Below are 24,884 nucleotides of genomic sequence, written 5' to 3'. Positions count from 1 at the left end.
TTAGCACGCTCAGAGGGGAACTGTTGGCGTCTGCTCCACCTCAGCCTGGGTTTCCACCTGAGCAGGACCCAGGGTTGACAGGGGCCTGGCAGGGCAGAGCCAGGCACGCCCGCGAGGGCCCCAGTCCTCCGTGGCCCGCAGGGAGGGGACAGACTCGCCCAGGAACTGGCTCGCCTCAGCCCGCCCCGTGTTTCCTGCACCACCCTCAGCCACCCGACGGGACAGGCCATGCTGGGCCCTCGGCAGCTCTTGCTTTCGGCAGCAGTCCCCGCTAACCCGCCTCTGCCACCGCTGGGGCTTGAGTCTGCAGGGCCCGAGTCAGCCGTCACCGTCACCGCAGGGGTAAGGCCGTCCCCCCACCGTCTCCCCCGCCCCCGCTGGCCTCCGGAAGCCGAGCTCTGGCATTTCCCGCCTCCAGCCCGGCTCTGCCTCAGACCTGCCTGGCACCTGGCACCGTCTTGCTCAGGCAGGCAGGAGCGTGTGGCCTCCTGCCCCCCCACCCCCAGCAGGACGGGCGGGCTTCTCTGGGGGAGGGGGGCACTGCGGAGGCTTGGGGTCACCTTCAGGCAGCAGACGCCGGCCGGCCATGGGGAACCAGAGTCCAGAGGGTGAAGCTGTGCTGACTCAGAGCTGGGCTTGCGGTCGGGGAGGGGAGCCAGTCCAGGTGTGACCCCCAAACCCCCAAGGCCAGACCCCCAGGAGTCCCAGCAGGATGGTTTCCAGCCAGCACAGGAAGTGGGGGAGGGAGGATTGCGGCGCCTGTGCAGTGTGTGTGTGTGTGTGTGTGTGTGTGTGTGTGTGTGTGTGTGTGTGTGTATGAAGGGGGGCTAGGCAGGATGGAGCAGTACCACGACCTTCTGCATCCTGTATCTGCCTTCAAGGCTTTGGGGCCACTGTTTCTCTCTCTCTCTCTCTCTCTCTCTCTCTCTCTCTCTCTCTCTCCAGTCACCCACCTGTTACTGCTCCCTTGAGACAGCTATGAGGTCACTGCCATCTCCTCTCTTGCTAGCCCAGCTACCCCCTCCCTCCTCTGTCCGCTCCCCTCCCCCCACTTACCCCATGAATTGTTTTGCTCTGCCCAAAAGCTACTGAGAATCTTTTTTTTTTTTTTGGTGAAGGAACACAGCTGGCAGTGCTCGGGGGTTACCCCTGGCTTTGCACTCAGGAAACACTCCTGGTGGTGCTCTGGGGACCATATGGGGTGCTGGGGATGGAACCCGGGTCCGCTGCAGACAAGGCAAAAGCCCGACTCGCTGTCCTATGGCTCTGACCCCAGAGAAGTATTTAACTTGGAAAAGAGGTGAGGAGGGAGGGCAAGTCTTTTGCTTCATTATTTGATTATCCAGTTACACGTGTGTTTACTTCTATCTACTCCCTCCCACGGGGCTGGAGCGATAGCACAGCGGTAGGGCGTTTGCCTTGCACGCAGACAACATGGCCGACCCGAGTTCGATTCCTCCGCCCCTCTCGGAGAGCCCGGCAAGCTACCGAGAGTATCTCGCCCGCACGGCAGAGCCTGGCAAGCTCCCCGTGACGTATTCGATATGCCAGACACAGTAACAACAAAAGTCTCCAATGGAGACATTACTGGGCCCACTTGAGCAAATCGATGAACAACGGGAGGACCATGACCGTGATAGTGAGATCATTGGAAACTTAACTATTGGGCTGGAGCGATAGCACAGCAGGTAGGGCATTTGCCTTCCAAGCGGCCAACAGGGCCGACCCGAGTTCGATTCCTCCGTCCCTCTCGGAGAGCCCTGCAAGCTACCGAGAGTATCTTGCCCGCATGGCAAAACCTGGCAAGCTACTCGTGACGTAACCGGTATGCCAAACACAGTAACAACAAGTCTCACGATGGAGATGTTACTGAGCCCGGTCGAGCAAATCGATGAACAACGGGAGGACCGTTTTGTTGTGTTGGAGACCGCAGCGTATTCACTCATTCACCGGACACTTTCTGAAGAGCTTCTGTGTGCAAGGCCCTCAGCATTTTACAGTGTGTGTGTGTGTGTGGGGGGGGGGGGGATGTGCTGATGAATCAATACTGACCCTACTGCTGGCTTAGTCCAAACCAGGAAAGATGAAGCACAGATTAGCTCCATTTAAAAAGAAGAGTTTGGGAGGGAGGGAGGGAGGGTGCTTGCCTTGCACGCAACTGACCTGGTTTCGATCCCCAGCATACCACATGGTCCCCTGTGCACCTCCAGGAGTGATCCCTGAGTACAGAGCCAGGAATAAGCCCTGAGCAATGCCAGGGGTGGCCCAAAAAACAAAACTCAACCAAATAAAAAGGACCTGTGAGGGTACAGCGGGTAGGACACTTGCCTGGCACACAACTGACCTGGGTTCAATACCTGGCACCCCCTGAGTGCAGAGCCAGTGGTGTCCCCCCCTTCCTACCCCTCCCCCCCCACACTAGAAGAGCTTGGTTCGAAGAGATTGTATGGGAGGAAAGGCACTTCCCTTGTTTAGCCCTTCAGCTGACCCCGTTCAACCCCTGGCATTGAACACGTTTTCCTGAGTTCCGCCAGGGGTCACTCTGGGGCATAGAGCTGGGAGCAGCTCCCGAGCACCACCAAGTGTGACCCCCATAAAAAAAAAAAAGGATGGAAAAGCAAAGCTAGTCAGAGATGCAGGGGTGTGGGTCAGTGGCAGAACATTTGTCTTGCGTGTGAGGCCTGGGTTTGGTCCAGAGCACTGCGGGGAGTGACCCCTGAACACTGAGTAGCTCCTGACCACAGCTGGGTGTGGCCCCCACCCAATTAGTAAAACAGAACAATGAGGAAAGAAAAAAGGGGGAAAAAAAAGAAAGAAGGAAGGAAGGAGGGAGGGAAAATAGATTTGGGAGAATATTCTGGGCTCATGAGTCAGACTCTCTGCGGATCCATGTCTCCTCAGGAAGCCGGGAGCAGAGCCGTGGCGCTGAAGATGCCACGGGCTCAGCCCAGCCCAGAAGTGAGCCCACGGGATTGGGAACACCCAGAGAACCCTTGGTCTGCAAGGGCGGCTCAAGGTTCAAATCCCAGTGCTGCCTTATCAGCAGCACGCCTTGGCCCTCCCTTGGAGTGTTCTCAGGGTGCGATCCTGCCCGTGAGGGGCAGGAAGTGCTGGCAGGGCACCTGGGTGGGGCAGGGTGACCGGGACAGGGACGGTGAGGATGCTGGTGCTGTGCTTCCGTCCAGCTTTTCAGCGCACTGGGCCTCCTCCCCAGTCACTTGCTTGCTGGCTCTTGGAGGGTGGTCCCTGGGCCAGCAGGATGCAAATCTGTGAGCTCTGTGGAGATGGGGCCCTGACACCTAGCCTGTCCCAGGCCTCCAGCCCCCCACCCCCCCACTGGCTGAGTGAGCAGGTCTCACTGTGCTGCCTCTTAACCTTCCCCTTCCCAGGCGGGGGTGAGGACTGGGTTTCACGCCTCCTGCCTCCTGGTCAGGGTGCCAGGGCAGAGAGGTGGACACATGAGGGGGATCCCGGGTGAGGGGAAGCAGGCCCTCAGGGAATGCTGGGGTACCAGGTCCCACAGCTGCAGGAGGGACCCTGGAGTGGGTTCCACCGCCAGCAGAGAAGCATCAGGAGACTGTTCTGTTTGGGCCACACCTGCGGGTGCCCAGGGCCTACCTCTGGCTCTGTGCTTTGGGGGGCGGGGAGTGTCGGGGGTCACACTGGGCCTCTGCATGCACAGCATGTGCTGCAGCTGGATGAGCCGTCGCTCTGGTGCGAGAGACCGCCCCCCTCCTTTCCTTTTCTGGGGTCCCAGTCAGTGGTGCTGGGGAGGAGCACTCCTGAAGATGCTCAGGGAGCACGTGGTGCTGGGGATGGAGCCTAGGGGCTGAGGGATGCCCACGGGAAGCTGTGCCCCCACTGCTCCAGGGAAGGACCCTCGCTATCTGACTGTGGGGGTTTCTTCTCACCCCTGCTCCCTGTCCTTCCCTCCGTGTGTGGGGCTGGAGAGAGTCCCTGACATTGTCCCGGCTGCCTGAAGTGCATTTGTCTCAGAGACCATGAGCTGATCCGACACGCGCTGTCTCCTGACCAGCCCAGGGGGTCTGATGCCCCCCTGCCTGTCGTGTCGCCCTCCCTCAGAATGTTCATCCAGAACATTCCTCACTCTGAGTCTCAGGGGCTTCTCCTGGGGCTTCTCTCCCATGGGGGCGGGGGGGAAGCTCCACAGGGCATCTGGCTGCACCCAGCCCGGCCCGCCACACCCCAGCCGTGCTGCCCCAGCCCCAGGGAGCCCCTGCCCCACGTCACCTCCGCCCTCGGCCGCCCCACAGTCTGAAAGGAGCAGCTTCTGGGGAATGACAGACACCCTGGAGGGGTGGGGTGCAGGCTCCGCTGGGTGGCACTCACGGAGCACATCAGCCAGAGCAGCTGCTCCGACACAGCCTTGGGTGCTGAGGGAGGTGACTGGAGGCTGCGCCGGACAGAGGCCAGGGTCACCATGTGGACTAGCACCAGGCCCCCGCACTGGGTGGGTGCTTGGTTATTTGAGGTACCCCATTGTGAGTGCTCCTTCTCCCCAACTCACAGCCCTTCCCAGACACTGCTGGGGACCCCCGCTTTCCCCTCCCAGATGCCTGCTGGGGACCCCCGAGTCCCCCCCCTCCAACCACCCGGTGCCATGTGTCTCAATGTCTTTACCCCCCAGCCAGGTGGACGCCATCAGTTCAGTCCAGGTGAAGCCTCTTACTGGGAGAACCGGAGAAGGCCGTCCTTGGGGACTCCCAGTGAGGGTCTAGGGGGTGAGCCCCGTGGGGTGGGGTGGGCAGGGCCCACTTTATGTACTTACTCATTTGGTTCTGGGGCCACTCCCGGGGTCTTGGATCTGGTGGCGGCCAAACTCCAGCTCCCTGCCCCGCCCCCTCCCGCCCGCGGGTGATCTGTGGGAGCAGGTGGGCCTGGCCTGTCTCTGGGAGGCCGCTGGCAGCTCCCTGGCCTCCTGCCACCTTCTGGCCTGACCCCTTGAGGACGCGTGACAGCCAGTGACTCGCTGCCCACGGGAACTGGAGGCTTCAGGGGCCCTGAGAAGCTCCCCAGAGCCAAGAGAGCCCGGGGGAGGCGGGGGCGGCAGGGCTGGACCGGTGGTCGGGGGCCGACGGGGAATCTTGGCTGTGGCTGGCAGGCAGGCACTGGGCCCTTAGGTGGCCGCGGTCCAGCCGCAGCGGCGGCGCAAGTGGGGGGCTCCAGGAAAAGGGGGCAGAGGGCAGTGTGGGGAGAGGTCAGGACCGGGTGATAACAGCTGGCGCGGGAGGGGCGGGCGCGGGGGCGGAGCAGCGGGCGGAGAGGCCGGGGTGTCTGGGCTTCCTCCGAGCCTGCTCAGGTGACCCGCGCGCGTCTCAGCCGGCCGGCGGGGGGCTCGCAGCAATGATCCAAAATGTGGGGACGCAGCTGCGAAAGGTACAGAAGGTGGGCGGGGGGGGGGGGGGGAGGGTGCGGCAGCGGGCGAGGCTGCAGGAGGTCGGGGCTCCAGAGAGAAGATTGCAGTTTCCACTTGTAGTCGGCAACTCTGTTCCCCGGGGGACCCTTGGCGCCCTCGCCGCAAGGAGAACGCGCAGCACGGGGAGGGGGCTGGTGTGGACCGGCGACAGTCCCGCCCAGCAAGCCCCGGCACCCCAGGGCTGACCTCCCGGAGGAGGTCGGCAAGTTTTCTCCTATCCCGGGGCGCTTCTCCCCGGGAGCTGGTGGTGGGGGGTGGGGGTTGCCGGGGTGTAACTCTTGAGCTGGGACTCAGAGGCGCGCAGGGTCCAGAGCGTGCGCGCGCGCGCGGGTGTGCGTGTGCGCACAGATGGGGGGAGTCCAGGGCTGCAGGGACAGTCTCCTCTGCAGATGGCAAGTGCCAGACAGGTGTCCCCGAGGTGACTCCGCAGAGTTCACTGCCCGGGAGCCTCTTCTCAGGGACTTTGGAGCTGAGATTAGAAGCTGAGGCATAAAATAGACCCAGCGCTAAGTGCCAGGCCGGGTCTTTGATCTGGTGAAGGGAGAAGGTTCCTGACTGGGGGAGGCCTCAGGGGCTGCCCTCTGGGGCAAATGCACGCAGCTTTCTCCCCACCCTCTGCTCCACGCCAGGTTAGCAGCCCAGCACCTCCTCAATCTCCACTCCCATGGTGTGTGTGTGTGTGTGTGTGTGTGTGTGCGCGTGCACATTTAACCCTTGCTGCTGTGTCAGTTCCCACCTGTGCTCTTCTGCAATACACAGCGTACCTCTGCTAGGAGTGACCTCTACTTCCTATCGTCTGGGACTCAGTTCTGGTGCCACCTCCTTCAGGCAGCCTTCCCTGAATTCCTTCAGTACAGGGATACCCTTCTCGCGCGTCCGTCTCTCTCCCCAGCCAGGGAGTTGCATGAAGCCCATTTTAGCGCTTCCTGCCTGGAGTCCCCAGAAATGCATCCTGAGTAAATGGGCCCTGGGGTGCTCCTCAGGAGACTCGGCAAAATTGAGCAGCTGGAGAGAGCATCTTCCAGGAGGGGCGGTGCTGTATGGGGGTCTTCTGCCCCACAACTCTTCCCCACTGATCCTTGTCAGTGACTGGGGACTGGAAGGGAAAGGGACTTAATTCCTGTCGCCATTGTACTAGGGACTAGGAACAGTGGTGCGTCCTACACCAGCCCTGGGTCCCATCATCTCTGCCGTAGAGGAGCCAGGGAGATAGTGGAGGGTGTGGGCTTCACGTGGCCAGCTCTGGCTCGATCCTTGGCGCCCACCAGGTGGACCTCTTGAGACAGAGTGGGGAGGGGCACGGGGCAGTGGCACTGAAGGAAATGTTGAGCGCTAGCTTTTATGACGTGCGTTTGGGTTGGGCTGCAGCTGCCAAGAGCTTACCTGCGTTGCTCGTGCTAACTGCCAAACTGAAACCCTTCAGAACTGCAGATTGCTCTGGGACGGGCACTGTGCGCTCTCACCAAGTGCTCCCACCGAGTGCTCTGGGACAGGCCCAAGTTCTGGGATAGCACTGTGATCACACCCAGGTCCCAGAGGGGAAACTGAGGCTCCAAGAGCCCTGTATGTCATGGGTGGCCCTGCCAGGATTTGAACCAGCGCTGTCCAGACTTAGCCCTGCTGCCACTCTGCTGTGGGGCTTTGGGAGCAGAGGGTGTGCGGCCTGGAAGTGGGGTCCACTAGGTGACAGAGGTGACCCCAAGCCAGCAGAGAGCGCTCTGACCTTGGCCGCCACCTTGTGATTGCTGCTGGGTGGTGAGCTCCTAGTGCAGCTTCTGAATTCCTTGGGCTCCCCGAGAATGCAGGGTTTGGAGCCAATTTCCGGGTTGTTCCTAAGGCTGTTTTGAATGAAAAGGGAGAAAATTTCCACACCCTTTAAATGCTCTTCACTGGAGTCAAGTGAGCTGGGTTGAATGGGGCAGAAGGGACTCCTCAGCCCACAAGCTTGGCTTCAGGGACTGGGGTCACACTGCTGTGTACATTGACCACCCCCCCCCCACAGTGCTCAGGGTCACTCCCAAAGATACTCAGGGCAACACACTGGCAGAAACCAAACTGGGGGTCCCCGCCTGCCAAGCACACTCTCCAGCCCTTTGAGCACCCCCTGCCCACCTCCCAGGGTTAGCGGGGCCCTGGGCAGTATCTGGGTAGGACAGAGCAAGGGCACTTGGAGAGGATGGCCTGGCTCCTCCCCCCACGAGGACTGGCAGACACTCAGCACCATGTCTGTGCGAGGAGTGGAGGGAATGCATGGAGGGGGCACGCCGGCTGCCATGCTGATGACGGAGGTGGAGGGGAGCTGTGTGCCCATCTGGGGTGCTGGGAAGGTCCCCCTGCCGCATGCCAGTCTTCTCGTCTGGACCCCTTTCTCCTCTATCACGTGGAGTGTCTGCACCTGGTGTGAGTCCCACGCTGGCACAGAGATCTGGGCAGCGGCACATGCTGGCACCGAGCAGGGGCTGGGCAGGTCGTTCATGGCAGGTGCTGGTCTATTCTGGAAATGGTGACGTGCTACTGGGCCCCCGAGAAGCCCCTAGCCCTGGCACCGTTGCCACCAGGCTGTTGGACGGGAAATGGCCATGAGCATTGCGTGTACCCATGACGTTTCCCCTGTTTGGCTGTGGGTACTCTCTTACCCGACCTCTTCTTCTTTTTTTATTTTATTTATTTATTTGTTTATTTTTCTTCTTTTTTAAAATTGAATATCCGTGAGATAGAGCATTACAAAGCTGTTCATGACTGGGCTTCAGTCATACAATGTTCCAACACCCATCCTTCATCAGTGTACATTTCCCAGCGCCAGTGTCCTCAGTTTCCTTCCATCACCCCCTCCCCCCCCCCGTCCCCTGCCTTCCTCTATGCTCTGTGACAGGCGTTTTTCTCCTCTCTCTCTCTCTCTCTCTTTCTCTCTCTCTCATTTTGAGGTCCATCCCCCCCTTTTTTTGCAGTCACACCCTGCGATGCTCAGGGGTTATTCCTGGCTCTATGCTTAGGAATTACTCCCGACAGTGCTTGGGGGACTATATGGGATGCTGGGGATTGAACCCCGGTCAGCGCGTGCAAGGCAAACGCCCTACCCACTGTGCTATCACTCCAGCCCCAAGGCCACCCCTTCTGAGGGTCTCTGTTAGGGTAGGGGTGTGAAGGTCGCTGCCTCGGCTGCTCTTGGATTAGAATCACTTTTTCATCCCATCGTTTACCATGGGACCCGGACCCAGCTGCTCCCCCTTCCCCTCTGGGTGCTCCTGGGGGATGCCCCAGCCTGGGTCTTGGCTCCTGAGAGCTGGGTGTTTGCCAAGAGTTCTGGTATGGCCTGGGGGTTGGTTCCGAGGGGGTCGTACCGCCCACGGTGGAGGAGGAGGCAGGTAGACCATAGCTGCCACGTCGAGCATGTTGACTGATGGGTGAGTGACCGGGTCAGCTCCAAGGGGCCCAGAGGTGACCCCAGAAAGCTTCCTGGGAGACGCACCATCAGACTTTGGGCTTCAGTCTGTTGGGAAGCCACAGTCTGTTGGGGGCAGACGCCCCTCGTGCCTTTTCTCCCTTCTTTAGCACCCGCTTCCCCGTGAGCCCCCGGCCCACCTCCTTGGGAACCTGTCTGAGAGAGCACTGTGGACTGCTGGAGGGCTGGGTGTGAGTGTGTTGGGGAGACGCAGTGAACAGAAAGCCACATAAATGCACCCTGAAAATCCATCCGGTGGGAACTATAATGAGCAAATGACATTTAAGTGTGCCAAGCATGCCTGGACGCATTTGCTACTTCTTACAAGTCTGTGATGTGGGTCGTAATATCGTGCTCGTATTAAAGATGAAATGGAAACAGAGAGGTTAAGTGATTTGCCTGAGGTCACACAGTGATTAAGTGGTGTTAACTGCTGAGTGGGTGAGAATAGGCTGCTGTGGGGAGGGTGGGGAGGAGGGGAGGAGCTGGGCCCACTGGCAGCTCTCTGCCGTCCAGGTGGGCTGCTTGGTGGTGGGGACCAACCTGACGAGGAAGGAGGGTGGGCGCAGCAACTGAAGGTCTGGGGTGGGTGGAAATGTGCCTGGGTGCCCTGTAGGTGGATTAGGGGGTCACGGTGTGGGAGCTCTGGGGTCCTTCCTACCAGACCTTGTGCTCCTTGGGGGTGCTCGGGTCCCCAGGCGCAGTCCTTGCTCCTGAGCTCAGCCCCCGGACCTCATGTCACCGTAGTGGTCTCCGTGTGGCCAACATGGAGGGCGTCCAGCCTCTGCCCTGTCCACCCCCTTCTCTCACAGGGCCCCTGGCGTAGTGGGGCAGGGAGAGGTGAGGGGTCGTGCCTGGTCCCGGAGCGAGTCTCTGGCCCTCCCGCCCAGACAGCTTCCCCGCTCCAGGCCCTGCACACTCTCACGGCTGACGGGACGCTGGTGCCGTCCCCGCTCCTGGCGGGGCCCTGTCCAGCTCCGAGCCTGGTTCCTCTGGCCAGGCAGCACCCTCAGTGCCCAGCGACTGCTCCTCGTCCTGTTGGCAATGGAGCCGACAGAGATGGGCTCAGAGACTCCACCTACTGCTCCCCCCTCTCGCGGCCTCAGTTTCCTCACTGGGAATCCAAGTTTCTTCCTCCTGCGGTTCTTGCTAGATCGTTGGCAGATGGAAAACTTTGTAGGATGGAGAACTTGGTCTTCCTTCCTTCCTTCCTTCCTTCCTTCCTTCCTTCCTTCCTTCCTTCCTTCCTTCCCTCCCTTCCTCCCTTTCTCCCTTTATCTCTCCTTCTCCTCCCTCCGTCCTCCCTCCCTCCTTCCTCCCTCCCTCCCTCCTTCCCTCCCTTCCTTCCTTCCCATACTCAGCAGTGCTCAGGGCTTACTCCTGGCCCTGTCCTCAGAGATCACTCCTGGTGGTGCTGAGGGGACCCGTATGTGGTGTCAGGGTCTGCACTGGGGTCGGCCACCCGCAAGGCAAGAGCCTTCACCCCTGTACTATCTCTCCAGTTCATCTTTTCTTTTTCAGATTTAATTTCTTTTTCATTTTAGTTTTCAGCTTTTGAGTCACACCCAGTAATGCTCAGGGCTTACTCTTGGCTCTACGCATGAGGGTCACTCCTGCTGGGGCTCGGGGAGACCATCTGGGGTGCTGGAGATTGAACCCACGTCAGCTGCAGGCAAGTGCCCCCCCCCCCGTGCTCTCTCTCCAGCTCCCCTCCTCTTTGTAAAAGCGACCCACCCGAGTCCTTTTTTATTTCTCGTGCCCTCCCCTTCTTTCTTTTTTTAAAAAATGTAGGAGTACTGCTATTTATTCAACCATCGATTAAGCTGATTGAAGTGGGTGTGAACTCCACATTACTTTTTTTTTCTTTTTGGGTCACACCCGGTGATGCTCAGGGGTCACTCCTGGCTCTGCACTCAGGAATCATTCCTGGTGGTGCTCAGGGAACCATATGGGATGCTGAACCCTGGTAGGCTGCATGCAAGGCAAACGCCCTACCCGCCGTCCACATTACTTTTTTAAAAAATGTTTTTAATTGAATATCCGTGAGCTAGCCCATTACAAAGCTGTTCATAATTGGGTTTCAGTCATACAATGATCCGGCACCCATCTCTTCTCCTGCGTGTATTTCCCACCACCAATGTCTCCCGTTTCCCCACTAACATCCCCCACCCCCCACTCCCACCCCCACCCCCACCCCTAGCCTCCCTCTATGGGGGGCACTTTCCTTCTTGCTCTCTCTCTCCTTTTCCTTTTATGCATTATCGTTTGCAATGCAGGTGCTGAGAGGTCATGGTGTTCGTTCAGGGTATTCGGTATTTTATCCAGACAGTAAGGCTGGAGTAGCTTTTCAATTGGGTGGCAGCTTTGGGGTGTGGATGTGACTGCTGAGGCTTCCAGAAGTACAGGGAGATGTGGGGGTAGCCCATCCTGACCCCGAGAAAGCCTGGAGGATTTTCAGCAGATTGCATCTTGGTGAGGTCTGTACTGAGACGGTGGAGTTGGGCTGGGGGGGGTCACTGTTACAGTCCTCCCGTTGTTCATCGATGTTGCTCGACCGGGCCCAGTAACGTCTCCATTGTGATACTTGTTACTGTGTTTGGCGTATAGAATACATCACGGGTAGCTTGCCAGGCTTTATGGTGATGATTTTGGATTGTGGAAGCAAGAGGCTGCTAGGGGCTTTGCTTGGGTGGGCTCCAGGCTGACCCACCCTCCTCCAGCTTACTCCAGTCTGTTCAGGCTTGTGTGGGCCCTAGATTAACTGTGGCTTTTGATCTGTTTTGATATTTATTTATGGATCTCTGAAGCAAGGCCAATAGTAGAGCTTACCTGGTTGCACTGGAGTAGTTTGTGGGGGTGACTGCCAGTGCTTTCATGTGTCTTGGGAAGTGGGGGGAGGTAGCCCGTCCCAACTCTGAGAAAGCCTGGAGATTTCAGTCACAAAACCGCATACCTGAATTTTCAGCAGATTTTAACTTGGTGAGGTCTGTCCAGAGAAGGTGGAGTCAGGCCGGGGGTGTGGTGGCTATTTTGGATTGTGGAAGCAAGCGGCTGCCAGGGTCTCTGCTTTGGCAGGCTCCAGGCTGACCTGTCCCCCTCCGATTTAGCCCGCTCTGTTCAGCCACGCACAGGTCGGAGATGAGATTAATTTATGGGTCTTTAAAATAAGGCCAATACCTGAGCTTGTATCGCTGAGCTGGAGGTGTTTTGTGGGTGTGGCTCCCCACACACCTAACGTTTGACTGTTTAATTTTTTGGTAAATTTGGTCCCAAGTTGTTGGGGTCCAGCCAAAGACACAGCGGTAATTTTGGGGTGTCAGGAAGCCTGAAGGCACCATCAGGCTGCTGATGCACTCGCCCTGTAGGTACAAGTCGATCTGCTGGTGGTCAGGTCATACCCCGTCCTCCCCTTCTCTCTGTTCTGGGTGTTGTGATGACTGGCCTGCCTGTAGAGCTCTCACTTTTTTTGTTTTTGTTTATCTGGGGGGCCACACCCAGTGGTGCTCAGCAACTACTCCTGGCTGTGCTCAGGGGCCACGCCAGTGGTACTTGGGGACCCAGACGAGCTGGTGCAATTCTATCCCTGGTGCTGATACCCTCAGTGGTCTGCTCACTGCGGTTGTGCCCCTTTTGCCGTGGTGCCTCTGCAGGCTCCTGGGCACAGTCCTTTTAGTTGAGACGCACAAACTATGGTGCCAGTGAGCACTGTGGCGCTGCAGAGCTAACATGTGCCAGCCAGAGGACACACTTCCTGGCCGCGGTGATAATACATCTTCCGTTTGCGGTGCTGGGCTTGAAGGGAAAAGCGATCCTCACCCCTTATTGTGGTGTTTACACAAACCTGTCTGTCGAGCAGCCAGAAATCAGTTGTGGTGCCCGGGACCTGCCAGGCTTAAGTGCTGCTAGGATCATGCTCAGGGCATGTGGAGCACTAGGGATTTGAACTCATGACCAGACGCTTGCCAGGCAGGCACTCTCAGGCCCTGTGCTATTCCTCCAGGCCAGACTTTTTCCTTCTCCTCTCTGGCCTCCTCGGAGTTTCCTCGGGCTTGCTGGCGGGGTGGGGGCAGGAGGGAGTCAGGTGAGGTGTTCAAAGCCGACTTTGCATCAAGCACCTGAGTGTGAGCCATGTTGACCGTTCCAGGCCCCCCAGTCTACATACATGTAGTGTCAGGGTCAAGGATACGGAGGCTATGGCATGGGGCCACTTGGAACCCATTCAAGAGCAGACCCTCGTCGGACCCTGAGTTATGAAGGGGCAGGGCCCGGGGCTGGGGCTCTCCCTGTGTCCTGGGCCGACCTGTTGGGCCACCGAATTGACTCCTCTGCCTTGTGCCTCTCTGTCCCTTGGCTCCTGGGACAGTGGGTACTGCCGGCTGGGTCCTCTGCCAGCTCCCTGGCCACGGGCCTCTTTCTGGGTTTCACCTCCACAGCCTCCCCGCGGGGAGGAAGCAGCGTCAGGTCTGGAGCAAAGGGACCTGGGCCCCGTGATTTGGGGACACAAGCTGGACTTGTCCTCAAGTGCCCCCAGACTGAGGGGTAGACCGAGAGGTACAAAGTGACAGTCCCTGCGGAGGAGTGTGGCCAGACTGGGGCAGAGGGAAGCCATGGGGGCCCCCTCATGGCTGATGGGGACAGGGTGGGCTGCCTGGAGGAGGCAATGGGGTTAGGGGGCCTTGAGGGATGGAGAGAAAGCAGCATCCAGGGGGGAGGGGGGGAGGGGTGGGGGTGGTGAGGGAATTTAGAGGAGTCCTGGAGGACCTCTGGGTCCGAGTAATATATAAATTGTGCCTGGGGCTTCTTTAATGATAAAAATGGCCTTTAGCTAGTCAGACATTTATTCGTTAAGAGTCAGACATCTCTGGAGCAATAGAGCAGCGGGTAGGGCGTTTACACGCAGCTGGCCTGGGTTTGCTCTCCGGCATCCCATATAGACCCCTGAGCACCCCCAGGAGTAAGCCCTGAGCACTGCAAGGGGTGGCCCCAAACAAAACCAAAACCCCATCATGCGTCTCCTCTGAGGACCCCAGGCAGGATGAGCCTGAAGAGAGGGAGAAGGCGGAGCACAGCACCCGCACCCCCACCCCGTCCCGTGCTGATCAGACCTGGGGGGTCTCAAGGCCTGGGGCACGGCCATGCCCAGAGCATCCTGTGGGGAGGCGCTGGCCTCGCACACGGCTGACCTGGGTGCCGTCTCCGGTGTCCCACGTGGTCCCCTGAGCATAGCCAGGAGTGATTCCTGACTGCAGAGCCAGGAGTGACTCCAGAGCACTGCTGGGTGTGGCCCCAAGCACAAATCAAAACAGAAACTGTGTTCACAGATATCACAGAACTCTCAGAATGCAAAGCCCAGCACCTCGTGCACGTAGGAGTGTGTGCTCCGCTGAGCAACCGGCCTTGTCAGGTGCGTCCCGATGGGGCCAGGAAAGCTCCTCGGGTTCATGTCCTGGGCCCCGGACTTGGCTGTGTTCCATCTTTCTGTCCCTGCAGCCCCCCGGGATTGGCGGGGCTGGCAGCACCTGGTCACCCAGGATGTGATGCGTGGTGCTATGCTGGCCTCTGCACTCCTTGGCAGTGTCCTGAGTGTGACCTCTGGAACAGTCTCTGATCCGCCCTGGGGGTGTGGCACTGGGGGCAGAGGTCGGCCAGGGAGTCGGCCTCAGGCTTCAGGCAGCGTGGGCAGCACCGTAGGGCTGAGGGCGCAGGTGAGTGCCCAGCCACTGAGCCCAACACTCCCCCTCCTGGTTCTGGGCTGGGGCTGGAGGTTTCCTTTGGAATCATGGGCTGAGAGTGTCCTGCTGTGTGTGGGTGGGCAGGGGGTGACCTGCTGTATGTGGCTGGGAGGCTGGGGGCGTCCTGCTGTATGTGGCTGGACAGGGGCCTTTGGGCATCCTGCTGTGTGTGGCTGGGAGGGGTGGGGGCGTCCTGCTGTGTGGCCTTTGTCCAGCAGGTCAGTACCAGGCTGGACTTCACTGGGAGCAGTTTTAAAGCACTTTGGAGGGCAGAGTCCCCCGGCTTGAGGCAGGGGTCCTTGGGAAGGACAGGGTAAGTGTCTGGGCCTCTGGGCTCCTGACTGCAGGGATCCATCCCTAGCACCCATGGCTGAGGGAGCCGCCCCCCACCCCACCCCACGCCCTGCTCTGCTGAGGCCTCCTGGGCTCAGGGTTCACCTGTACCTGCTTTTGGAGGTGAAGCAGTTTGCAGACAGCAGGGGCATGGGTGGCTCAGCGGGTAGACTGAGGGCAGAGGGACCTGAGTGTGTGGGGCTGTGCGGGGGCGATGGTGCTGGTTCTGGAGCCCACTCTGATTCTGAGAGTCAGGGTGCCTGACTCCTGCGGAGAACCCCACGATCCGGGGGGGAGAGCCGAGGCCAGAGCCCAGAGCCCGCTCCAGGAATGGGGAGGCTGGAGGGTCCTGAAGTGCCAGGCACCGTGTCAGAGCCCAGGGGTGGGTGCCCCCAGCAGTACCCCCATATACCTGGGCACCCCCACTCCCCTGGCACCTTCACCTTCCTCCAGGCACCCCCATGCCCCCTGGGCACCCCTACCTTCCTCTCAGCACCCTGACCTCGACTTCCCTTTGGGCACCCCCATGCCCCCTGCCTTTTGCTGGTCATTGTTCCCAGGGACCCTCCCAACCACCCCCCACCCCCTTCTGCCAGTTCCCTTTAGCCCAACTGTAAACTGAGGCTCCTGCTTCAGAGGGAGCTTGAGAATAAGAAGTGTCCAGGCGGCTCTGTCGCCATGTCCTTTTCTGTGTCCAGGTGCCTCCTTCCAGCGTCCTTTTCCATGTCCAGGCGGCTCCTTCTGGTGGTCTTTGCAGGCCCCCCCGTGCTCCGACCCCTGAGAACCTCTGTTCGTATGTTCAGTTCCCGTGGCTGTAACGAAGGTCCCTCTCCGCAGAGCCCCCGGAGAGACTCAAGGGTTCCACCCCCAGGCTTCTGTGTGGCAGGGACAGGGGCTCTGCGTGGCTCTGAGCTGGTGTTGATGGCATGCAGCCAGCATTAGGCTGGACCAGGGTCCGAGCGGGCTTCAGAGCCTCTGCTGACCATGGGGAATGGCTAAGGCCAGGCTGGCCTCTGAGTGCTCACAGGGGTCTCCATCCCTGTCTGTGGGTCCCGTGGCCACCAGAGCAGGAGCTCCCAGGGCCAGCTGGATGGCCAGGCCTCTCCAGGTTCAGGCTCAGCAGTGACCAGTGGGACGGTCACTGAGGGTGACTGACTCAAGAGAGTGGTATTGAACTTGACCTGCAAGGCTTGGCAGCCCCCTGTGACCTGTATGAAGGCTGTGCAGTCCCTGGGGCCTGTGGTCCCCTCCTTCCTGCCCTGCACTGTCCTCTCAGTGAGCCCTGTATCCACATGCCCTTTGACCGGTTTGGTCTTTTGGGGTTTGGTTTTGTTTGGGGGCAACAGTCATCAGTGCTCAGGGATGACTCATGGTGGTCCCGGGGGACACTCTGTGGTGCTGGGGACCAAACCCAGGTGGGCTGCGAGCCTTAACTCCGGCCCCTCATTCGCCTCTTGATTGCGCTCTCTGTTGAGTGGGATCACGAATATTCCGGAATCCATTCCTGGCCTAGTTATTGCACCCCCAGCCTGCTTCCTCTGTTAAGCCCGATCCTCCTCTCAGCAGTCAGCCTGCTGGTGCCCCCTCCCCAAACACCCCGGGTCCATCCTGTCATCTCCCTGTGTCACCCGGTTCCCAGCCCAGCCTCCCTCGTGCCCTTCCAGAGCAGCGGGCCACCGTGCTTCTCCCCGACTCGCAGAGGGATTGTCAAACACACCTCCCAGTCTCAGGGGGCGACTGATTTGCCCCTGGAGTAAGACCCCAGCTCCCTCTGAGCCTCTGTGGGCCCGTGGGTGCTTGTGGATTCCCCCTTCATTGCTGCCCTTTTCCCCACCCCAACAGCCTCAGACCCCAGCTCTCCCTCTGCCTCCAGCCTTGGCCTGTCCTGCCTCATCTCCCTGCCCTGTCCTGGGACCCCCTGTTGCCTGCAGCGAGTCCTGGACCCCCACAGCTGGCTCAGCTGCCCCTTCTTGTCCTTTATCCTCCTCTTGGCCAGGATGGGACCTCCTGAACACCACCCGATCCCACCTCCCTGCCTGCCACCTTTTCTCTTGATGGCATCTGCTCTTTTTTCTATATCTCTCTTTTTGTTTCTTCTTTTTTTTTGGGTGGGGGTGAAGGGGTAAGGGAGGTCCCTAGTATTGCTCAGGGCTGGCTGTGGGGCATATGATCCCGGGGAATCAAGCAGGGCGTCTGCAGCACCTCTGGGTGCTGTGTCCTCACCCTCTGCACTGTCTCACTGTGCTTTTCACTCTAAAGTCCTCGCGTTCCTCCGTGCACTGTCTGTCCTGTGTGCTGCTGTGTCTCCGGCGCCTGGGAGGTGTCCGTGCCTGACCAGCATCAGAATCTGCCCCTTTTCCATCACCCTGGTCTGCTCTGTGTTCGCATCTTCCGAGATGCGTCCTGTCCTCTCCAGAGCTCAGATCTGTATCCTGGGTCCGACCCTGGGCCGCGTGGAGTTGGGCCCCCTTGCTGTCTCTCCTGTGGGTGGTGGTCTGTTTGCCTGGGGCCGCCCCTCTCTCTGCTGTCCCCCTGCTGCAGGCCAGGGCGTCATGGCTGGCCTCACGAGTCCCTCACCCCCCCCACCTGAGCCACACCCTTCAGCAGCCCCAGGGTGCCCGATTGGTCACGGCAGGTGAGGTCACTGCTGCGCTGGGGACAGATGGAATCACGGAGGCTTTTTGTGCAAAAACAGCCACAGAGCTAGAGCCATCCCGGGATTTGTGTAACTGGGAACTGAGTGACAGCTTTGGCGACAATGCAAACATAGGACAATAGCAGGCCACTTGCTGGGTCTCAGTTGCCGGTTTCTGATGCTGTGACCTGTTTCTTTTGGGTGGCCAGGAAGGACCCATGGTGGCCCTTGCAGGCCTCGAATCGGACGCTGAGCAGAGCAGACCAGGTGGCCTCTGGGGGGTGGTGATTGCTCATGGAGGGTCAGTGCCACTTGTTAGTGTGTGGTACGCTGTTAGTGTGTGGGTGGTTAGTGTGGGAGACGGGGCTAGTATGTGGCACCTTAGTGCTGGCTCTGGTCTGCGTGGCTGCAAATTTGCTCCTGCCCTGCACAGCACAAGACCCGGGGTGCCCAAGCTTATGGCCTCTGTTCCACAAACCCGGTTCCCTGTGGGGCCTGACCTCGCAGGGGCTGGCCGGCTCAGGTCCCATGTGCAAACGTCTGTGGGGTGCTGGGGGACAGCCTGCATGCCGTCTGGTTCAGTCTCTGATCCTGGTGGCCAGCAGATGGCTTGTTGGACAGGCACATGGAATGTGACCGGTACAGAACAGGACATAAAGTCCTGTGTGTCCCCCCACACCCCCACTACTGTGTTCCCCGCACTCTCCTTGGGCTGAGGGTCCACCTGGGCCCATCCTCTAGTGTGCTTAAACCAGCCTCAGTTTAAAAAAAAAAACCTTTTCTTTCTTTCCACATTTTAAAATTGAAGCTCTGCAATTTACAAAGCTATTCATGGTTTTAGACACACACAGTATTGCAGCACCCACTGATCAACACAGCATGGTGCCCCTCCTACGCGGTACCTGGAACACGGGATGAGGGCACGCCGCCCCAGCTTTCTCAGGGCACTTCCTGCGGGCCGAGCGTGAGCTGCGTCTGGGCGCGTGTCTCCTCTCCCCTCATCGCGAGGCTCCGCTCTCATGGGACGGATGTGGAAAGTCAGGTTCCAGTGAGGTCACTGGGGAGACAGGGTGACCTGGTTCCCAGTGCAGCTCGAGACGGGGCCCCGTGGTGTCTGCTCCCCCTTCTTCTCTGCCTACTCATCACTTCTCAACAAACCTTTGCCATGGGGCTGGGGGGGACCAGGACACCCCCCGAGCCAGGGGGGGGGGCTCTGGCCCCTCTGAGGCTGGGATCCCTTGCTGAGGCCTGGTCCATGGTGTCCAGGACTGTATTCCCAAATCAGGTCCCATCCCCGCCTCTCACCCTTCTGCCCTGATGAAGAGCCCCCATCTTGCATGCTTTGGGGGGCAGGAGCTGTGGGGGGGGGGAAAGGGAAGGGAGACAAAGGCCGCAGACCTGGGAGGTCAGGAGAACAGGACCCTCTGGGACCCCCGATGGGTAGGGGGACGCCGAGCCGGCTCTCTGCAGCCTGAGGAACGGAGGGGAGGAGCCACGAGGCCTGGAAGGGGCCGCGGGCCTCCAGCTTCCGGGGCCAGGAAGTCCCAGCTACCACCTGCACGTGCTGCTGTGGGCTGAGGAATGTGTGTGGGGAAGGGGGGAGGGGCTCTTCCTGCCCCTGCTTCTCCCCTGCTCGGTGGGAGTGTGTGTGTGTGTGTGTGTGTGTGTGTGTGTGCCCGAGAGTATGCGTGCACGTGTGTGCCTGTGCGTGTCTGTATGTGTATGTGTTTGCCTGTTTGCATGCATGTGTGTGCCTGTGTATGTGTATGTCTGTTTGCATTTGTACGTGTGTGTGTGTGTGTCTGTCTGTCTGTCTTTGTCTGTCTTTCTGTGTTCTTCTTCTCATCGGCTGGAACTTCCAGCCCTGGTTCTTCCCCTCCTGGCTTTTTCTCTTCTCTCCCCATTGCCTTTTGCATTCTCTCCTGACACCAGGCAGGGATTTACGACCAGCGGCATTCAGCGCTGCCAGTTTCTGGGCTGGGTGTGGGGCACACGGGTGGGATACTGCAGACTTTGAGGAGCCCTGACCTGCGGTGTAACCTGGAAAGAGGAGTTGGATGTCTGGTGCAAATGACCAGGGGTGCGGCAGTAACAGACTTTGAATGGTAGGTCCCCAATTCTCACTTGATGTGAGCCCCACTCCTATTGCCCTGTTTGTGGCTCTGCCTGCACACGTGCAGCTGTGTAGGTGTGCACGCGTGTGGCTGAGTGTGCACGTGCGGCAGTGTTTCTGGCCCGCAGACATGCAGCCGTGTAGACAGTCATGCGTGTGGCTGTGTGCATGCATGTGTGGGCTGTGTCTCTGCCTGCACACATGCAGCTGGGTAGGTGTGCACGTGTGACTGTGTGTGTGCACGTGCGACTGTGTCCTCTGGGGTCTCCCCAACTTCAGAACCCCCAGTTCCACGTTCCCTCCCAGTACCGCCACACCATTTCCCCAAAGTGAGAAGCAAGGCAGAGGGACCCTCTGGGAGTCCAGGAGACCAACCCGGCCCGCCCCGCCTGCTCCTTCTTGCCCCGCCTCCTGCGGGCACTGCCCAGCGAGCTGGCATCTGTTTACCCCTCATGCTCCTTGCGAGGAGATGGGGTGCGGGTGTCTGTCCACTCCTCAGTAGCTGGCCCAGCTCGGCTGGACTCCAGGCCCTGCTTTCAGCCCTGGGGCTCAGCCTCAGCCTCGGTTTCCTCGCCCACACAGCGGGCAGGAAGAGGACAGTGGCAGAGAGGGCAGGACCTGGGCTGGGTCCTGGCTCTGTGGTTCAGAGCGGGGAGCCTTGGGCGTCCAGGCCCTGCACTTCTCAGGGCTCCAGTGCCCTGAGCACCTCGACAGTGACCCCGTAGATAATTTCCTGCCTGTCAGAGGAGAGGGGGATGGTGGGCATTCATTTACCGCCTTCCCTCTGTCCCTCTGCCTCTGTCCCCTGGCAGGCTCCCTAGGGGGGCCAGGGGAGGTCTGGGGTGTTGGGTTTCAGAGGAGTTATTTTTGCCCCTGAGGCTGGAGGGAGACAGGTGATGTTCTGACTCTGCATTCTAGAGTGGGGTGAGGGGGCAGGGGCGGGCACCTCACCTGAACTCCTAGCCTGTGTTCTCTGCCTACAGTGGGTGACACGAGTGAGAACTGGGGACCTACCAACTAAATTCCCCCATGAGCCAGGCCCTGCTGGATCCCCTGGGCCCAGGGGATGAGAGAAGGCTTGTTCCTGGCAGAGCGAGTGGTGTGTCCAGGCAAAATGAACACGGCCATGCTGGGGGGCTCCAGAGAGGGGGTGCCCGGAGCATCGAGACCAGGAGGCATCGCAGGGATGAGGAAGAGAGAAGGGGGTGTGCTGTAGGCAGCGGGAAGTGCTTGGGCAGAGGGACCAGAAGGTGGCATCAGAGTGTGAGGGGCGGAAGTCGGGTGACTTGGGTGAGGCTGTGAGTGAGACTAGAGTGCTGGGTGGTCTGCACCCGGTCTTGCCTAGTTCAGGAGTCTGTCCCGTAAGGCAACCCATGTCATGGTGGAGGGGTCTCAGAGATGCTTCTAGTTCCATGCCCCATTTCACTGAGGAGGACACGGGGGCCAGAGAACTAACAATAAGACCTAGCCTTTAGGGCCAGAAATGTGACTCAGTGGCTGAGAGGAGGCTGTGCATAGCAGGGACCTGGGTTCGGTCCTGGCACTGAATCATCCTCTGAGCACTGGCAGGAGGGACTCCCTGAGTCCCTTAAGACAACAAAGACCAACCTCTACTCTTGGCCACCTCTCTGGCTCAACTACATTCTAATTTTTATTTATTTATTTATTTTGCTTTTTGGATCACACCCGGCGATACACAGGGGTTACTCCTGGCTCTGCACTCAGGAATGACTCCTGGCAGTGCTCAGGGGACCATATGGGATGCTGGGATTCAAACCCGCGTTTGCCGCATGCAAGGTAAACGCCCTAACCACTGTGCTATCATCGCTCCAGCCCGTACACTTTTTATTTTTAAAATTTTGGCTTTGTTTTGGGGCCACCCCTGGTGATGCTCGGGGGTTACTTCTGTCTCTGCACTCAGAAATTACTCCTGGCAGGCATTTGGGACCATATGGGTGCTGGGGCTCGAACCCAGGTTGGCTGTGCACAAGGCAAGCGCCCTACCTGCCGTGCTAGGGCTCCGACCCCCGAGTACAGTTCTAGACTCCGTGCTGCTGGGTTGCCAGCAGCCTTTCCTCCTCATTTGATTCTCTGTTGGCATTCCACAGGCGTGCGTGTGTGCGAGTGTGCGTCTCCGGGTATCCTGGGCGTGTGCGTGGGCCGCTGCCTCCAAGCCTTTTAGGGAAGCAGGAGACTGCAGGAGGCCTGGGAGGGAGTCTAGGGGTTGATAAAGGCTCCTCCTGCCAGGGAGCCAGTGGGCAGCTGCCTGGTCTTCTGAGACGTCGGAGCAGCCATACAGGGGCTGGGCTTTGGTTTGGGCAGACCCCCCAGCGACTCAGGGTGGTCTGGCTTGGACAGTCAGGCTTTTCGTGGGGCTGGGCTGGCGGCTCACAGTGAGACAGAGGCTGTTTCTCCTGGCACCCGGGACCCCCCTTCCAGTCCTGCCTACCCTCTGGGGAGAGGTAGCTATGGAAACAGGGTGGAACAGAGCCTTGGCCTTCAGGAACACTCTGCTCTGGGCAGCGTGGGAAACAGTCGGGGGAGGTAGCATTGCCGGGGCCTATGAGTGGTCAGGGACCTTGGGGTTGGGGTGCGGGGCTGGACCTGGGGGCTGGGGCGGGGTGGGAGGGAGGAACTGCAGGTTCCGGCCGTCAGTGTGGCCTGCACTGCCCTGGCGGCAGCACTCACCCTGGCTCCCCAGCTGGGCCAGTCTGGACCCAGCGTTCCCAGGCGTGCCTCGGTCTCCCCAGCGCTGAAGCGGTTGGCTCTGACCCAGCAGGACTGTGGCAGGCCCAGCGCGCAGCTTGACCAACTGAGGCTCTGGCTGGGATTAGCCCATCTGGCCAGGTCTGCTGCTGCCGGGGAGCGGTGCCTGGCATAGCAGCCGGCTGAGAGGGCACAGCTCTGACCCCCAGATGCCCTCCCAGCCGCCTAGCTGGCTCCGCCTTCCTGGTGAGCCCTCTTGGCCAGCCCAGCCTTGGGACTCCAAGCTGCCTGGCCCGGGGAGGTGTGGCCCGGTCCTGCGCTGCTATTGGCCAGGTCCTGCCGAGTTGAGCACGCCCCTAACTCTGATTGGCTGGAGGCCTGCTGGCAGCCCGCCCACCTGGTTGGACCCAGGGGTGGCTGGCCTGTGAGTCAGCTGCCCCTGGCCTCCACACAGGAACTCTTTTGAGGGGTGGGGGAGGGACACCACCGTGAGGCCTAGAGGGCCAGCAAGGGAGATCGCGGCAGGGATGGCGGAGGCCAGCAGACGGGCTTAGCCCCCCTGAATCCTGGCGTGGGGGTCTTGGGGGCTTGACAACCACTGTCCCCCTCCCAGTTCCCAACCAGCCGGGTGTGTGACAGCGTCGGGAGGAGAAGGGAGCTTGCTTGGGCTGGGGTTGGAACCCAGACCCTGTACAGAAAACTTTGGGGACCAGCCGCCATGTGTGTGCCTGCTAGGCGTGAGCACTTGAGCAGGAGTACCCTCAGGGTGGCGGGATGGCCTCTGCATCCCTAGGTGAGGTCCAGGGGCCGTGAATGAATGCATGTAAAGGCAGAGTTCCTGCTTCAGAGCTCACGGAGGCAGAGGGGGACGGGACCAGGATGGGGTGGGATGGGGTTGGCCAGGTGAGGCGCCGCCCAGAGAGGACCAGCCTGCTGCCTGGGGGTCTCCAGCCTCACTTCCCCTCTGCCTCCTGTACGATGGTGGTGGGGCAGCCTCCCCATGTACTTGCCCAGAACCGCCCAGAATTCCCACCAGCACTGACCCCTTTCTACCATCCGCTTCCCTTTGTTTGTTGCTTCCCTCACGTCCCTGGCTTTCTCTGGGCCTCTTTCTGGAATGTTCTGCCCAGAGCCCTGGGCTGCGGGAAGGTTTGAGAAGACAGTGGTTGAACAGTCCACCGCCTCCCCCCTCCGCCGCCTCCCACACTCCCTTCCCTGTCCAAGAGCACCCCCCTCCCCACCCGTGTACACCCAGCCGGAAATGCCTTGGCAGTGGTTACCATGGAAACCGGTCCTGCTGTTTAGGCTGCAGTGACCGTGCCCCCTGCAAGAGCCTGGCACCCTGCAGGCCTCCCGATAGGCGGAGCGTGTCTGGGGACTGCCTTCCTCTCTGCCAGGCGCCCTGCATTCTGTTGGTATCCAGAGGCTCTCAATGACGGGCCACTGTGCTGGGTGACACGGCCCTGGCTCCCATCTCGGTTCTATCTTTGGGGGGGTGACCTTGAGCCTGTCACCTTGGGGTGTTCTGAATGGAATAAATTAGCTATGGGCACAGTTATGCATGGAGCAGGCCCCCCCGCCCCCGGCAGGAGACTGCCAGGCCCGCAGACTCTCCCTCGACTGGCTCAGTGGGGGCTCCTGGCTCAGGGCCCTGGCCCTGGGCTTCTGCTCGTCTCTGCTTGGGTTCTTCTGCGTGGGGTGTGTGTGTGTGTGTGTGTGTGTGTGTGTGTGTGTGTGTGTGTGTGTAACTCCGACTGGTCTCCGGGATCAGGCTTCGAGGCTGACTTGTGCCTCCGTTTCCTCCACTTCGTTTCCATCCCTGACTCTGAGGTTTCTTGTGTGGGCAAAGTTGGATTCGCGTGTGTGAACGCATGCCAGGGTCCGTGCGACTGGGTAAGCGTGCACGCTCTCCGCGGCTGTTCTCAGAGGCCGGCAGCCGTGGGTGGGGAGAGCCGGGGCCCTGGTGCCAGTCCCTCTGTGGTTTTCCTCCCATCTGCAGCCGGGCTGGCTGAGATTCTGCCTGCTCCGGCAGGGTTGGCCGGGTGGTGCCCCTTCCCCACCCCCCATGCCCAGGTCTGGCTGGGCATATCTTGGCACTTCTGCCAGGGATTGAGCCACGCGCCCTGGTTTCACTGCTAACTCATAGCACTGAGGATTTTCTCTGCCTGGTCTCCAGCTGGCAGTGGCTACGGCCCTGCCTGGACCAGACAGCTGCTCGGTGGCTCCCCAGAGCCCCGGCCAGCCGCAGAGCCAGCTGCTGGACACAGGCCTCCTGCTGGCCGCCTCAGAGGGGACGTCTGTGGAGGAAAGTGCTGCTTCTGGAGGCGTTTTATTGAGACTGACTCCCCGGGCTTGGCTGCTTGACGCTCACATGGGTTGGATGTACTCGGGGAGACGTTCCAGAAAGGGGAAGGGGGTCCATCTCAGGCCAGGCTGGTCCTCCAGCTGAGGGGGCGGGGCGATCGTTCCTCTCTCCTGGTCCCCAC

At 60.1% G+C, this 24,884-nt stretch overlaps 1 protein-coding gene across 1 annotated transcript in view; it reads left to right on the top strand.

The window, feature by feature from the left end:
* Positions 1–5,314: 5,314 nt before the first annotated feature.
* The window catches only part of ACOT11 (acyl-CoA thioesterase 11), a 39,509-nt gene continuing 19,939 nt past the window's right edge, over positions 5,315–24,884 (top strand). The window contains exon 1 of the mRNA XM_056122299.1: positions 5,315–5,397. Within this exon, the coding sequence (XP_055978274.1) occupies positions 5,365–5,397 (33 nt within the window). The 5' untranslated portion in view covers positions 5,315–5,364. The remainder of the gene's footprint in view (positions 5,398–24,884) is intronic.

Source organism: Sorex fumeus, unplaced genomic scaffold (assembly GCF_029834395.1).
Source record: "Sorex fumeus unplaced genomic scaffold, SorFum_2.1 ptg000045l, whole genome shotgun sequence".
NCBI lineage: Eukaryota > Metazoa > Chordata > Mammalia > Eulipotyphla > Soricidae > Sorex > Sorex fumeus.
The sequence above is the reverse complement of the archived record's forward strand: the minus strand, read 5'-3'. Positions and strand labels throughout refer to the sequence as shown.